The sequence below is a fragment of the Macrosteles quadrilineatus genome, unplaced genomic scaffold (genome assembly GCF_028750875.1).
Source record: "Macrosteles quadrilineatus isolate MER2022 unplaced genomic scaffold, UCM_ALF_1.0 Scaffold_3__2_contigs__length_128488019, whole genome shotgun sequence".
In the NCBI taxonomy this organism is placed as follows: domain Eukaryota; kingdom Metazoa; phylum Arthropoda; class Insecta; order Hemiptera; family Cicadellidae; genus Macrosteles; species Macrosteles quadrilineatus.
This window is the reverse complement of record NW_026542596.1, coordinates 47,522,650-47,538,882: the sequence shown is the minus strand read 5'-3', so window position 1 is coordinate 47,538,882 and position 16,233 is coordinate 47,522,650. Positions and strand designations below refer to the sequence as shown.

The 16,233-nt window shown below is 33.4% G+C and overlaps 1 protein-coding gene across 1 annotated transcript in view; it reads right to left on the bottom strand.

Annotated features, from left to right (window-relative positions):
- Positions 1-15,077, bottom strand: part of LOC128989176 (delta and Notch-like epidermal growth factor-related receptor) — a 39,656-nt gene extending 24,579 nt beyond the window's left edge. Inside the window, exons 1-2 of the mRNA XM_054411047.1 lie at positions 14,905-15,077; positions 563-725 (exon numbers count right to left, since the gene is read on the bottom strand). Of these exons, the coding sequence (XP_054267022.1) occupies positions 563-725; positions 14,905-15,077 (336 nt within the window). The remainder of the gene's footprint in view (positions 1-562; positions 726-14,904) is intronic.
- Between the last annotated feature and the right edge of the window lie 1,156 nt (positions 15,078-16,233).

Sequence of the window (16,233 nt, the reverse complement as noted above, 5' to 3'; positions counted from 1 at the left end):
TTTTTACTCTCTAGGGAGTAACTACGAGTATATCAGGAGAAACTAAGATGAACAATTGAGTTTGTACAACCAACCCTAAAGGCACACTATGTCTCTCTTTTCAGGAAGTTGCATTTTAATCGTACATTTTACAGGGAGAAAAACAATCAGCCCAAGAAATTAACACTTAAATTTTGTACTGGATGATAATTATGTATCATTCCTCCTTAAACGCAATGAAAAGCACTCTTACCAGAAATAGCGGAGTGAGGTAATTTTTCAGTTTTGTAGAATGTTTAATATTTTGTTTGAGTAAAATCGTTAATGTTAACTGGGTAGCACCGGTTAAAGTAAAATTCAAAACAGTTTGAGACTGTTGTACAAATCAAAAGGCAAAAGTTTCACCGGAACACTTATCTTTGACATTCATAGCAATTGAATACAATTAACTGTCTAAGTTATATATCCTATAAGGTGGGGATAAGGAGAAATATTCGCTATATCTATCGCAAATTTTAAACTTCAAGGGACGGGTGGAGACAAGGTCACAAAAAAGGTGGTTTGAACCTTGGTTTGTATTTACCGAGTTGGGCAGAAGTAGCTCCTGAGTCTGGTTGGGCCGCCACAGAGCTGTGGTGGTGGCGAGGGGAAGATCACAACCGATGTTGAGTGATAGGGAGGAAGAGGATCCACTCACAATAGTCACCCATGCCAGCAACAGCACAGCTAGCCACATGGCCTGAGGGCTGTAACAACAACTTCAATAACAGCATTGTCTTGTAAAAGAGGAGAGGGTCACAATAAATTCAACTAACCTTTACTTACCACTAACCTTTGCCTAGTCACTGTAAAAGCTACATTAATAATAAATTGGTATATCAATTTCTCCCCTGTTTATTTTGCAAACTCCTTTATATAGGGTGAATCAGACCACCCGTGCACAATTATACCTACTGTCTATTTCTTTTAGTATTTGACTCATAAACCAAAAATTTAATTTTCCCATCTAAAATTCATGTTAATTTCAAAAACCTTAAACTATACCCCCACCGCAGAAAACCTGCAGACTTAGCGAATTTCCATTTGCCTGATTAGATTTACTCTAAAATGTCTCCAATATCACATTTATTCCCTATTTAAATAGAATTGGTTTAACGAGTACTTAGGTTTGCTGCAACAGGGAGGGCAAAAAAGTGTTTTTGGCCTCTAGGGACCTCAAAACGAAAAAGTAAATATGTCCCGGGTCCAGGTCTTACCATGAGTACTACGGTAATAGCTTATTCCCTATGGGAAATTCGCTAAAATATCAGTAATGATGAAAAGTGGTTATACAAACTAGCTGTTACCCACAGGATTCACCCTGTTTGAATTCATAAGTATTAATAAAACAATTGATTTGTTAAGTTGAGTTGAAATAAACAAAACAGAACACATCACAGTGACACAAACAAATAATCACACCTGATTTTATAAGGTAATAAATAGAAAGAATAATATACAAATAATAAGTACAGCTGAGGTATTTTGAACATTAGGTATATGGAAAGTTCTCTCTAGAAAGGATTTACGACCTTAACGGGCAATTTATGAAGTAATGGATAGTTTTGCGGAAGGTTTATCGTCATGACAAACATTTTAAGTATATGGTTTATTTTGGTGTGTACGTTATGTTTTCTTCTTAATGACATGTGTTGTGGTTTTTGGCGCAGTCAGCTAGCCAACTAACATTGGACCTTTCTACACCAGCTGTGTACAGTACATGACATTTTTGACTAATAAGTCAAGTGTGTTCATTGGTTTTATGAAAGCATGATCTGTAATAACTAATAACTGTTCGAAGGAGCCTTTGTTTAGAGTATGGCCGTAATTCTCCGAGTAACGATTCCATAAAATACAGACAGTTTGAACGAACGGGAAGTGTCCAACATTCTAAAGGGTCCTCACCTCACCTCAGATAAGAACATGACTTACAATAACAGTTTAAGTGATTTTTACAGAAATTTGATACATACCTAACCAGTTTTATAAATGTTATATTTTTAAGTAGACATTTTAGTGTAAATCCAATCAGGCTAATGGAAATTCCCTTAGTCTGCAGGTCTGCTGCGGCGGGGGTATTTATAATTACTGAAATTTTTATTATTATTTGTTTTCAGTTACTGTATAATACTGCTTTGAATTTGCTATTTACCCCCATATTCCCATGTTCCCATTTTTCTAAGTTGCTTGGTTATTTATGTATTTAATCTTAAAATGTATACAATAATTTATGACCACCCTATGGTATGATAAAAAGTTTTTATGAAACAACCAGTTACTTCGGATTAGCAAGTAGGTAGGCCTAAGGCATATTTTAAACCTAATTATACGTTTATTAAATATTTATACTAATATACATATATATAATTTATTTGATAGTAGAAAATATATAAATGTATTTTATCATTGTATTATTGTATTTTGGTTATTTTTAGCTGCTTTGTTCATTTTTTTATTTTTAGCGAATTTACCATATAGGGAATAAGCTATTACCGTAGTCATGGTAAGACCTGGACCCGGGACCGATTTACTTTTTCATTTTAAAGTCCCTAGAGGCCAAAAACACCATCTGTTCAAATTCATATATATTATATTTTGTTATTATATACACCAATGATGGCTACTTTAAATGTTATTAAATAAATTAAATAATACTCCCGCCGCAGTAAACCTGCCGACTAAGCGAATTTCCATTTGTCTGAATTGACTTTCAATTAAATTTATTTAAATAAAATTAGGTTTAACGAGTACCTAGGTTTGCTGCTACAAGGAAACTATTAAAGTGTATTTTTTTAGTTAAGTATTAATAGCTTAGTATAAAATAAATAAATTTGCCAAGTTTGATCCAAATATATCCATAAACAAGCAAAATACAACAGTTTACAATATTCTCCATAAGAATAACATGACAATTTTAAATTTAAAATTTTTTTTAATTCTTTCCGTTACCAATAACCGTACAAAAACACTTTGATATACTAAATTATTTGTTTTTTTAAGCTCTTTAAAAAGGTCTAGAGAGAAATTGGGAAATTTTGTGTTTTGAGGGTCAAAAATGAGAAAAACCATTTTTTACCCCATAAAACCTCCCGTAAATCCCCGTTCCCATGGTCCAATCATGCTGGTTCGCGAACTCATAAAAGTTTATCCCGCCTTACACCTTTAAACAAAATTTCATCAAAATCGGACAAAAATTACTCAAGTTATCGCGTTCACGGACATATATATATATATATATATATATATATATATATACATATATACAAATTTGAACGAATGGTGTTTTTGGCCTCTGGGGACATCAAAATGAAAAAGTAAATCGGTCCCGGGCCTAAGTTTTACCGTGCCACCTACGGTAATAGCTACTTCCCTATAGGCAAATTCGCTAAAAGAAGACTTTTATATTCATACACATCATATTGCTGACAAAGACATTACTAAATTTGACACGAACTCAAAATCGAAACGTCATATTCGATGAAATTATTAATCTAAAAGAAAAACATTACCTTTCCTTGACATAAAAAATCACATATTCTTAAAACAAGAAATATCTACATAATAATGTTTGTAAATAAAATAAATTAATAGGTTATGTATGTACTCTCACTGTGATCATGGCATAAATGTCCGAAACACGTGTACTGTCCGCGAGAACGAGAGTAAGAAGTCCCTTGAGCCGAGAGCGATATGGCGATACGCAGCTATGTTTGGAGGGTATCCACGATTACTATAAAAATACCGGTATGGATCATAAACATAAACAAATGACGTTTTTGGCCCGAAAATAAACATTATTTAACATTGCTTAAATGGAACTGCCAAATCATATGTTCAATGCTATTAGTAGGATTCGGGCCAACAACGTCATTTTGTTTATGTTTATGATCCATACCGGTATTTTTCTAGTAATCGTGAGGGTATCGCACACTATTTGCAGGCGCTAAGCATCTGGGCGCCTCGCCTCTATGTCTGTCTGTAAACAACTGTTGTAAACATAATTACTCATATCTTTGTTTTGGTAAGTGGATTATCATCATGTGGTCACGTCATTTGATTCAGTGCAGTCTCGTGTGTTTGCGTAGTGAGTTCTGTTTTGTTTTGGACGGTCCTTGTAGCTATGGATTTAAGAAAACGTGGTGATTAGATGGGTGATCGAGCGTTGTCACAACGAATGTAAAGACAAAAAGTTATAAGTGCCGATAGAAAAGGCAACATAACGTGCCGCAAACTATTGTAAACTGTCAGAAAAAAAACTAATAAACGAATTAGAAAAGCCGGCAAACAAACTCCGGATGAAAAGCTCTGTACACCCGGGAAAAAACGCAAGAAGTCTAACCACTATAAAGTACAAATAGATAGCTTTGATAGGCAGTAATCGTAGTAATACGCGATTTTTACACAAACAAAAAAATTGTCCCTACGTGCAAAAAACTATTACCTGTTTTGAGAGAAAGAATTAATTTTAAATGGAGCGAACGGGCACTTCGGCGTCTCTTAAAAGATATGTGGTTCAAGTGGAAGAAATGTGGTTCCAAAAGAAAATGTTTGAAATGCCTGACATTGTTAATTGTACGTTTAAGTATTTGCGAGAGATAAGAACGCTGGGGGCAAAAAAGGGAAATTTTCTATCGGCACTCTTTAATTAATTACTTATTTTATTCAATATTTTACATTTTGAAAGAACTAATCACGAACAAAACTTAATGTTTTTAAATAATATGTATACAATACATATATTTAAAAATTTGTCGCAAACTCTTGAAAAAGATCACTGTAAAAATTAAATGGTGTTACATTTAAACTCTTACAATATCAGCATTTGTAAGTAAAATACTATATTGGCAATTGTTTTCTTGATTGTTTGCTTAGGTTTATGGTAATAGGATTAAAAACTTTAATAAGTTGTTTATTGATAAATGCTATTAAAACTGCTGTACTCTTGTACTTATTATGTACCGGTAATATGCATTCACCGTAAGTATATTCATGGATCAACTAATTATTTGGGATTAGTGCTTTCAAACTCGGATTTAAAAAGGATTTTATTGTATTGTATTTTATTGGTATTGTTACATTTAACTAAACAAAAATCATAAAGTAGAAAGGTTATTGATTTGCCTTAGTAACACTAGAAAATGGGTTTCTTTCTATTGTATGACCATGCACAAAAAATTTATGACATAGATTTATAAAAATCATATAGATATTACATACAAAAATTAAGCCTAACAACTAACATAGCAGAGTGAAGACTGCTCTAATTGTCACGCGAAATGTTCAAGCGTAACGCCTTCAAACTACGAATAGGCCGGAGCTCAGGGGACTTCTTTACTCTCGCGGACAGTAAGTAATATCAGTAGGTATATAGTCAATGGTAATATAAAATAAAATGTTTTTAGGGTACTTTGGTATTTTGTATTCAATTATATATATATATATATATATATATATATATATATATATGTGTGTGTGTGTGTGTGTGTCCGTTAGCACGATAACTCGAGCAAAAATGATTCGATTTTGATGAATTTTGGTACAAACATGTAAACCTACATTTATTCGAACGAGTTCGTGAACCAGCATGATCTGACTATGGACACGGGGTAAAAATTGCAAAATATGGTAAATTTTCCCATATTTTCCCATAAAAACACAAAATTTCACCATTTCTTTCCAGACCATTTTGTAGAGCTTAAAAAACAAATAATTTAGTATATTGAAGCGTTATTGTGCGCCTAATGGTTAAGGATAAAATTCCAAAAAAATTTAAATTTAAAATTCCCATGTTATTCTTATGAATTTCGAATTTGGAAAATACGTTCATTTCTTACTAAACTATTAACATTTTACAAAAAAAAACACCTTTTTACCCTCCCTGTTGCATCCAACCTAAGTACTCGTTAAACTAATTCCATTTAAATATGAAATAAATGTGATATTTTTAAGGAGGCATTTTATTGTAAATCCTATCAGGCTAATGGAAATTCGCTTAGTCTGCAGGGTTGCTGCGGCGGGGGTATGTTGAACTTTCCAGTAGTTTGATGGCCGTGACAAAATGATGAATCAATTTCACTCTTTCAATTATGCTAGTTCGCATAAACGCCACTTGGTTTCACCAGCATTGTTCGCAACAGTTCGCCTATTCACCGCTAGATGCCACCAGTGTGCGCTGCAGTTCGCCTATTCACCGCTAGATGCCACCAGTGTGCGCTGCAGTTCGCCTATTCACTGATAGATGTCTCTAAAACAGGTTTCTGCATGGGTTTATAGTTCATTTATTCATTAATGATATAATGTTAGTAAGCTAAAATAAAAACACTTAGAAACACTTAGCTTTAGTTACAAAAAACTCTTAGTGTTAAACTATAGATCCATTTTGCGATTCAAAGCCTAGATAGTTTACTATAATCCCTCTGTATCTGGTGGTACTCGCAGTGATTTTGGAGTAGCGATCTGACTAAACCACTTGGCCGTAGCCAACATGACATAGTAGTAGTTTGTTTAATTTTTTAAACATTCTTTGAAAAGCCGAGAACCGGGCATTACCCGGTGATTGGCTTATAATAACTTGTTAACTTATAGAATAGGTGAATGTGAGCGAAATATTATATAGACAGAGCAGAGCAGGTCATGACGTCATCGTTCAGACGAAGACGATCGATAGCTAATTTTTCGATGTGGTTATTTGTGCTCGATAGTTTTTTTTATCGAATAGCAGCTTTGCATTTACATCAATTGCATCGTATCTTTCCTGTCAATGAAAATTCTATCGTTGTAAATAAGTTTTAATGTTCATTTTTAGCAGAAGCTAGGAGGACTGCAACAAAAAACTCCAGTGTTAAACTTATTTGTAAATATTTTATTTTGTGAGAAGTTTAATCTGGAATATTGAAATTAGTAGCCTACTTATAGATATTCTGCCATTATATAAATAAATATAGCTCAACCCCTAAACCCTATTATAAGAACTTTTGAGTTATGAATTGCAGTGTACGAAAAATTGAATTACCGTACTGTAAGTTCATTCTTGACTGGTTTAACAATTAATTCATATCAGTCTGAAAAATATGTAGGTCTATAGTACTGTATATTCTATGATTATGTTTGTTTTGCATATAATTTTTAAGAGCTCATAATAAAATGAAATTAAACGTCTTTATTGTTTTTAACATGGAAAGAAGTTATCGGTACCTTTTTCCAATTGTTATTAAAGTTTTTAAGGAGATAAATTGATCTTATGTCTTTATCCATTTAGGTACACAAGTTCTTGAGAATTCTTATTTCAATGGATTTTGAGACAGAAATTCACATCAAGGACTAAAGGCCCCTAATAGATAAAAAGGTAGCTTTAAAAATCAATATTTCAAGCTCTTCGTCATTGGCTTAGTAAATAAAAAAAATTTTACATTGAAACCAGGATTTGTCCGATGTAAACTAAACTACGATAGCGCTGATTCATGAATACTAATGGCATAGGTTTATAAAATATAACTCCCAAAAAACTTTCAGGCATTATTAAGCATCTTTCAAGGATGGTTTGCGTGAAGTTTGGTGCAGATCCGTCAAAAGGGCTCCGCCCCTGAGGGTTTTAAGTGGGCCAATGTCAGACTTTTTGATCTACAATGTTTACAAATAAATCTATATATAAAGACCAAAGTACCCATGAACTTTTGAGAAAACTACAATTCACACCCCCATAAACCATATACTTAAAAAGTTCGTAATGACCAGAAACCTTGCGTTAAAATATCCATTATTTCATAAATTGTCCTATAAGGTCAGAATTGCTTTCAAAAGGGAACTTTCCATATACCTAATGTTAAAAATACCCTTGCTGTACTTATTTGTGTTATTCTTTCAATTTATTACCTACAGGTCAGGTGTGATTATTTGTTTGTATTAATGTATTCTGTTTTGTTTATTTCAGCGTAACTTAACCAATCAATACTTGCATATTATGTAATCTTTGGTTTTATTAATACTTATGAAGTGAAACAGATTGAAGCCCGTGGGTAACAGCATTGACTATAACAGCTAGTATAACTTAAAAGCAGATGTTTACTTTCACCAACTGTTTCATAGGTTTGAATAATCACAACATTCTGTAATAGTCATGATTTGAAATAGTGCTACAAATATTTCTACAGAGTGCAGCACAGAAAACTATTTTACATTTGAATAAGTCCAAATATATTAAACCCCAATCACACCACACCTGTGCACTCAACAACGTTTAAATTCTCCAATGTTAAATATTTAAACATAAAAACCTTTATCAAAGTATGATAAACAATAAAAGGGATGCCAACGCCTTAATATTTTTATCTTTTGTTCTATACCCACACAATCTAACATAAATTATTAAGTGAATAATAATCGTGCATGATATCTCAGGTATTGAAATGCCTCTCAATTTGTCATTAACCCACCACATTACTGTCATTAAAAGAAGGAACTCCAATAATACTAATGAGAAACTTAAATCCATCTAAGCTGTACAACGTTACTATACAGTACTGACGATTAAAAAAGACACCGAAATTGATTGAAGCAAAAATTATCAGTGGTAAGTTTAAAGGAGAAAATGTCTTAATCCCGAGAATACTGATGATTTCATCCGAATTACCCTCTCAATTTAAGCAACTACATTTGCTTTGAATCTTGCTTTCGCAATCACCATTATAAGACACTAGGGCAATCCCTGATTATCGTCGGTTTAAATTTAGAAAATTCATGCTTTTCAGACGGACAGCTGTATGTTGCATGCTCACGTGGTGGTAGGTACGCCTGAAAACTTATATACTTATACACCTAATAAAAAAAAAAAAACATTGTTTATCCACTGGCAATTAAGTAAAGTATTCTATTTTTTATTTTTGGTAAACACATTTATTATTTATCGTAAAGAACAAATTACCATTTAAAATAATAGTTGTTAAGCGCAGCAACGCGCGCCGGATATACTGATAGGTATTTAATCAATTTACTAAACTTATAATTAAGCTTTTCATACTAAATCTATATTATTTTGTGTTTTTTATGTTCAGGCCCAGACCACACTTTATCCCAGGGACATCCCATAGTAGTCCCATATGTCCTGAGAATGTCCTGAGGACTACCCTGGGATGACCTCGGATGTCCCACGGATATGCTGTGAGCTTATCCGTAGGACATCCCCGGGCGGGGACATTACGCATTCCTGCGGATATCCTGGGATATCCCAGGTTGACCATAGGACCACTATGGGATATCTTGAATATCCTGTCGCAATATCCGTGGGATGTCCTGAGGAGAAAGTGTGCTGTCTGGGACAGGCCCCTGCCTATGTAGACCTTTTCCTTAATTTGATAAGGTATTTTTTTTTCTCTCTTTGTGCCATTTAGATATAGTATACTTTTGTAATTATTTTTTTTAAGTTAAGGATTGTATATAATTATGTAAATACCACGAATTGTATTAAGCAGTTGGGAAATAAATATTATTTCATTTCATTCCATTTACTACATTTTTTAGCGTAAGGATAAATTCAATCTTAAATTGAAAATATATTTTTGACAATAGGCTTAGTTTATTTTAAATGATTTTAAACGAGTTCTAGTCACAAAACCCAGAAGAATAAAAAATACGAGTCCATCAAAAAGCCTACCAATGCGAGAATTTATATATTTTCACCCTGTCAATGATAAGTAATTTATATATCTAGGGACGATTTAAGAAATCAACAGTCTATTTCAGAATGGGATAAATCAGTTTCGGAATAAACAGTTTGGTGGTGAAAGGACCAACACAAAGTTAAGTTATACTGTAATTCGATTCCGATATCCGAGCTCGATTCGTATTTGTCCTCTGTTTGGAACAGTTATTGCTTTTGTTTTGGCATAATAAACACGAAGAACCATGTTTAAAAGCTGGAGAGAAATTTTAAAATTTGCATGGTTTCGTTATTTATCCTTCACCATTCAGTAGAAAATATTTTAAAACGAAAATCTTCACAATTTAAATTATGTATGATTGAATCAATCAAGTAAGTTAGCTCACCGTGGAGGAGGGAAGTATGAGTTTGCAAATAACACTCTTTCTGTTTTTAACCAATTAAGTTAGTCAACAATATTGGTTTATCAACAATTATCAATTATCAATCATTGAGATGGGGACGCCACCAAGGTGCGTAATTTAACCGAAATTTGAGTGGAGGATGAGTGTAGAATGGTGTGTGACCTGTGTAGCTTGTAACTGACTAAGTTCAACTGTTTCATTAGCCAGGATCATTTATTTAAAGCCCAATGATCAGGAACAGCTGGGTCCAGTTTCGAACCATCAAAAAGCTTCTGACTTTTCTCAGAATCGAACCGGCGACCTTTTTGATTATTATGCGAGCACTATAACCACTCAGATACCCAGCCACATCGAAATATTAAAGAAAGCAGGAGCCTATTAAAGAAGAGTTAGTTTTGTAATGGAATAAAATTTGTTGAAAAGATTGGCCAAAATTCAAATGCCACACGCTTTCATCGGTCGCCCGGTACAATATAAATTAAGCTGGAGTTTTATTTTTACGATTGTGCACGTACCGTATGGATATGATTTAGTAATAAATTTAAACGTTTACCAGACCTTACATATTGTAAAGAAAATGTAAAATCGGGGTTGGATAAATGTCCTAATAAACAATTTTCGAGATTACAGTAATACTATTTTAAATTTGTTTGAGTTGACGTGGAAATGTTTATCGCTCTAAATGATTCACAATTGAAAAAAATACTTTTTTTTAATACACAATAAAAATGGCTTAACTATTTTTTCTAGTGTGTAGTAAGCTAACCGAAAAATAAAAAAATGTGAAACGGCCAAAAAGTTGTCACATACAGGCTACAGCAAACAAAAACTGGTTTTTCACGTTTTTAGACCATATTTCAAAGTAACATATCTAAGAAACTATGCAACATATTGCGCTGCTCATGGTCTAATTTTGAAAATAATGATTTAATCTAAACATTTAGGTAGATTTATCATGGTTGCATTAGTGGTTTGTTTATAAAAATCGTTGAGTAAACTTTAGACTTTTTTTAAAAAGACATGCATATATATATATATAAAATTATGTTCATAAGCAACATATTTACCTAAAAGTCTAATTCTACCTAAATATTTAGTAAAAGATCTACTAAGTATGTGGTGGAAATGTGAACCCTCTATCTCAATTGGTTCTCAAGATATATCGATTTTTGTCAATGTTTTTTAAATTCAAGCTTTCGGAAAACAGCGTTTGAAAGTAAAAATGTGAAATTTTGGACATTGACGTGTATGCAAAAATTGTTAGTTTTTCATACTAAGGGTTAAGATATTAGGTCTTAGGGTACTATATTCTTGTTCAGTAAGTTCAAAATGACATAATCAGGCAAAAATACTTTTTTTGAAAATTTTATGATTTTTCACTACCCCTATTTTCAGTGGTGAATCCCCTTAACCCATTTAACGATAGTCCACGTACTCATTGAAAAACGTTCCAAAAACTGCGATTCATAGTTAAGTCGGATATATCTTAGCTTTTAATTATTCAAAGCGAAATAATTATAATCTCTGAATATACGAAGTTTAGTAAAATTTTATATTTTTGTGTTGCAAATACAATAAAATAAATAAACGACGGATCACTCAAGATCTAACGTGTCACTGACTACAAGCCTACTTCTTATGTCATCAGTCTTCAAATCCAATAAGATAAATACAAACTGATTTTGTAATAGACTGCACTATACGAAATCTCACAGCATGAAAGTTTAGTGCCACTTTGAGTACCACTAATATTTATTTTATCAGTAGGCCTACGGTGGAATAAATATGTATTCTACATATCAAATGTGTATGCATCTTGAGAGTGTATTTAGGTTATCCCACTGTTGTAAAAGCTTCTCATGAACGTTGACATTTCGTTTAATGAGGTCACTAGTTCCACAGTATTGCAGCAAAGAATACTTGGATACAATATCAACGTCCCCAAACAAACTATACTTGTTCGAGTTGAAATCGGCACATTATATTTTAGGGTTGAACCAGTGCCTAGGCTTCAAATAAAAATTCAATTACTTTTTTGGAAGTTCATTTTTTTTGTTATGGTAATTTTATGTTCTTTTAGGGACTGCATATATTTACCACCACAAGTAGTAAAATAAGTTTTTAAGTGGTTTAGGTGTTATCACGCCTGAGGATGGGATCAAACTTCATATATCGAAATGATGTAAAACTTTGTGTTTTTTTACCTATTTTAAAAGGAAATTTCCGAAAAAAATCCCTCAAATAACAAACATGCAAAGTACAAAAATAGTTCAGAGACGGATTATCCGGGGTTTACACACTACGATAAAACATCTCTTAATTCAGTGGAGAAGAAGAATATATTAAAAACATAACATTTTATGTCAAAATCAACAACGTTGATCCATCTATTTTTGTCGTCTAAGTTTATTTAGGGCTGGTCTAGTACATTTTCGTCATAGTGGTTAAAGTTAAAGATGGTGTCCGTATATTAAGTCAGTCTTCAAAGAGGGCGCAATATGTCCTTTTGTTTATATATCTACATTTCATTACTGTGTTTCCTGTTTATCTTGATTAATTAGAGCTGTAGTTGTGTAATTAAAGAGCTTATCACAAATGATGACAACGGTAAGATCCAAACATAAATAATCTTACGATTGTTTTTCATACATATTTAAGTTTAGCTTTAATCAACTGTATCAGTAGACAAACATTGCAAGAGAATTCTTCCCTAAAGATACCCTTCCTTTTTAAAAACTTAAGCATAGTAAGACACATAAACCAAACACATTACTGCTTAATGAAAAGATTAAGCAATTGATTAATCATACTAATATTATAAAATGTGAAAGTTTGTGTGTTTGTATGTTTGTTTGTTTACTAAATAATTGGTGTAAATACCTGCATTTATGTGATCAATGTGTTGCTAAATATTGCATCCGGTTTTGACTCACAAAGGAGTCATCGTCGGGCCAGTACAGATGTCTTCTTGCTTGATTGGAAGGTCGTCAATTCATAATAAATAAATACGTTTCAGTATAAAAAACATACTGTTATAGTGTATACAAATAAATGCAATTTAGCAACACATTGATCTTATAAATGCAGGTATTTACACCAATTATTTAGTATTTAAATGAGATCAGGAGGCTCAAATTCAATATAATTTGTTTGTTTGTTTGAAGTTCTATCACACATTAATTACAGGACAGATTGGGCTGAAATTTGGCATGATGATAGCTCACATTCCCGATTAACATATAGGCATATTTTTATCTCAAAAATCCTCTTCGGCTCCACCCCAGTGGCTCTGTAGTTCCCCATGTTAACTACTACTAAAGCATACCGTAAATTTAAAGAAGCAAATTTTACCAAACTGTGTCCTCCTCCATTGCAAACGCAAAGCTTCAGTAGAACTGCAATAAGCATTTTATACTTATACTAGCTGTACCCGCGGGCTTTGTCCCGTTTAACTTCATATGTGAGCTCGTTCGCATGGCTCAATCACGTCCTGGTTGAATTTCGTTCGCTACGCTCACTCACCTTTAGGTTGGAGCACGTTCGCTGCGCTCACACGTCCTGGTTGAAGTTCGTTCGCTACGCTCACTCACCTTTAAGTTGGAGCTCGTTCGCTGCGCTCACTTGCCTTCAGGTTAGCTCGTTCGCTACGCTAACTCGCCTCTGGGTTGAAGTTCGTTCGCTTTGCTTAGGTTTAAAATTAGCTGTTGTCAAATATTAAAAAAAAATAATAGTGCTGCACTCTGTTGGTAATTCTTGTAACTTTAATGCTATTGGACATCATAGAACAGAACCAACTTGTTTAATTGAAACAGCTGTTAAGATTCATTTATTCCATTTCTCATAAGGTTAACATGGGAAACTCCAGAGCCACTGGGGCGGAGCCCGAGAGTCCGATCAGAATAAAAACCACTTAGTTTTCCTATTTAATGCCTAAAGAATCAGTGTGCCAAATTTCAGCCTCCTAGGTAAATGGGCAGTGGGAGAATTAGTGATGAGTGAGTCAGTCAGTGAGGGCTTTGCCTTTTATATATATAGATGCCAACCCCGTACGAAGGACTGGTACTCTGCTAGTATAATATAAATACGGTCTACGATTAGAGGCCGTATAGGATCAGCCTACTTGATATCACAAATCAAATTCCAATTTTAACTTTTAGGTCGATGATGTTCACAAAGGTAAAATAATTACCTACTTTATTATGAAAAAAAGACAACCACCATTTAAAAATTAGTAAAGTAATTTTAATTAGGCCAATCCGCGATTTATTTTAAAAATATTTATTTACAAAAACCAAATACGTCTCAAAAATTATTTTATTTCCGATTTGTGTTACACATTCATGTGATTTTTTCACATTCAAACTACAACACTGCAGTCAAAGAGTAGGCAATGAAGGCACTAATAATATAAAACAATAAGCTAAATCCTCCAAGTGAATAATATAAAAAAGCTTTATTACTTTAAATTTAGCGGGTATTTACACTCATTCGAGTAATTAATTGTGGATTTAAGATATTAGAGATACCAAAACTGTACAGCAAAATCTTCCAAACCCAAAGTAAAGATAAAGATTAAGATTGAAACAATAAAATAAAATAACAAACTAAATATTACAGTTAAAACTCCGATATGTACAATCACCCACTAAAGTGCTACCGTAGATGTTGACCAGCAACACACAACAGACAAGTCAACTCCCGATCCAAACCAATTGTGCTCGCAAACCAATTACCGATTGGTCCACAGACTGACGATTGGATGTCATCGCGTTCTGCACTCACGGGTGTTGGTTTATCTGTAAAACATACAATAGTTGTCTTACTTACTGGTAATTGGTGGATGTAGATTTATCAAAGATCGTCGAGGATACTACCGCAGCCTCTTCTGGTCCTGGCGCATGCGCAGGAACGCTCGCCGATACTGTCCACCCGCACACCCACCACACACCCCTAGATCCTACAGCGTTTGACACATCAATTCCTTGTTGACGAATGTGCATTGCACTTATAATCGTTAGAATAGAATCAATTCAGATTTCTCCGAAGGTTTAACTACATTGAATAGGGGATGGGAAGTTATGCTTCCCCGACTTGGATTTTTTACGCTATGGAACGGTCCAAACCCCGGTATTTTAATGTCGACCTTTTGTTAACTAATATTTGGTCAGTTGAGAATACTTAAACTGGAAAATATTAAAAGAGCCTAATTTAGACGTACGAAAATAAATTCCTGTTAAATACAATAACGTTATTTAACCGTTTGTTACTTTCATGCTCGCTTGACAGGTTTATCGTTCAAGGTTCAAACTGCCCTTCTAACGTCGTGTGGAAATATTATACTTTGTGTCCATACAATAACCGATTCATTTTAAGATTCTACTAAGCCGCGCACATTGCATCGGGATATAAACTTACAAAAATAGCTGTTAATACATTGATTATATAAATATTTATTTTATAATGTTGACTATTAATTATAACTAGCTTGATTACTTTATAGCCCAATGAAAAATGGTATCTGGGTTCAGAAACGATATTGTTCGGAACTGAACTAGTGACCTCCATATTTAAAGCGAACACAACAACTAATCGGCTATCTAGATAAGATTTTTTTCATAATTATGTATTCGAAAATAGCCCATTTCCTGAGATCTTCAAAAATTTTCAATAATTTCCATACACCAAAAACAAATAGTGATCAGCTGACTTTTCCTGACAAAAACATTACTTCCGCTACACAAACATACTTTGCCTGGCACCAACAAATTTTGTTTGATTGTTTTGGCAGTTTGTTGATGTTCAATCAGCTGAATTATACGATAACATTAATTTTACGCCAGTAGAACCTCTTTAATCCGAACCCCTGTAATCCGAACGTCCACTAATCCGAACGCCTCATTGCTGTACTCTATACACAGTACAGTAGTTCTTTATTGTATACTGTATTTATTGATATACGCACCGTAATTATTTCAACTGTAATGTACAGTACTGTTTATTCCCAATGTTTACTACACTATTAAATAAACACTGTATTTTACTTTGTAAAGCAATTTACACTTTTCTCTAGCTATTGTTATGTAAAAACAACAATATGTTTTTCTGTAATCCGAACTATTCAATAGTCCGAACTACCCCCGGTCCCAATTAGTTCGG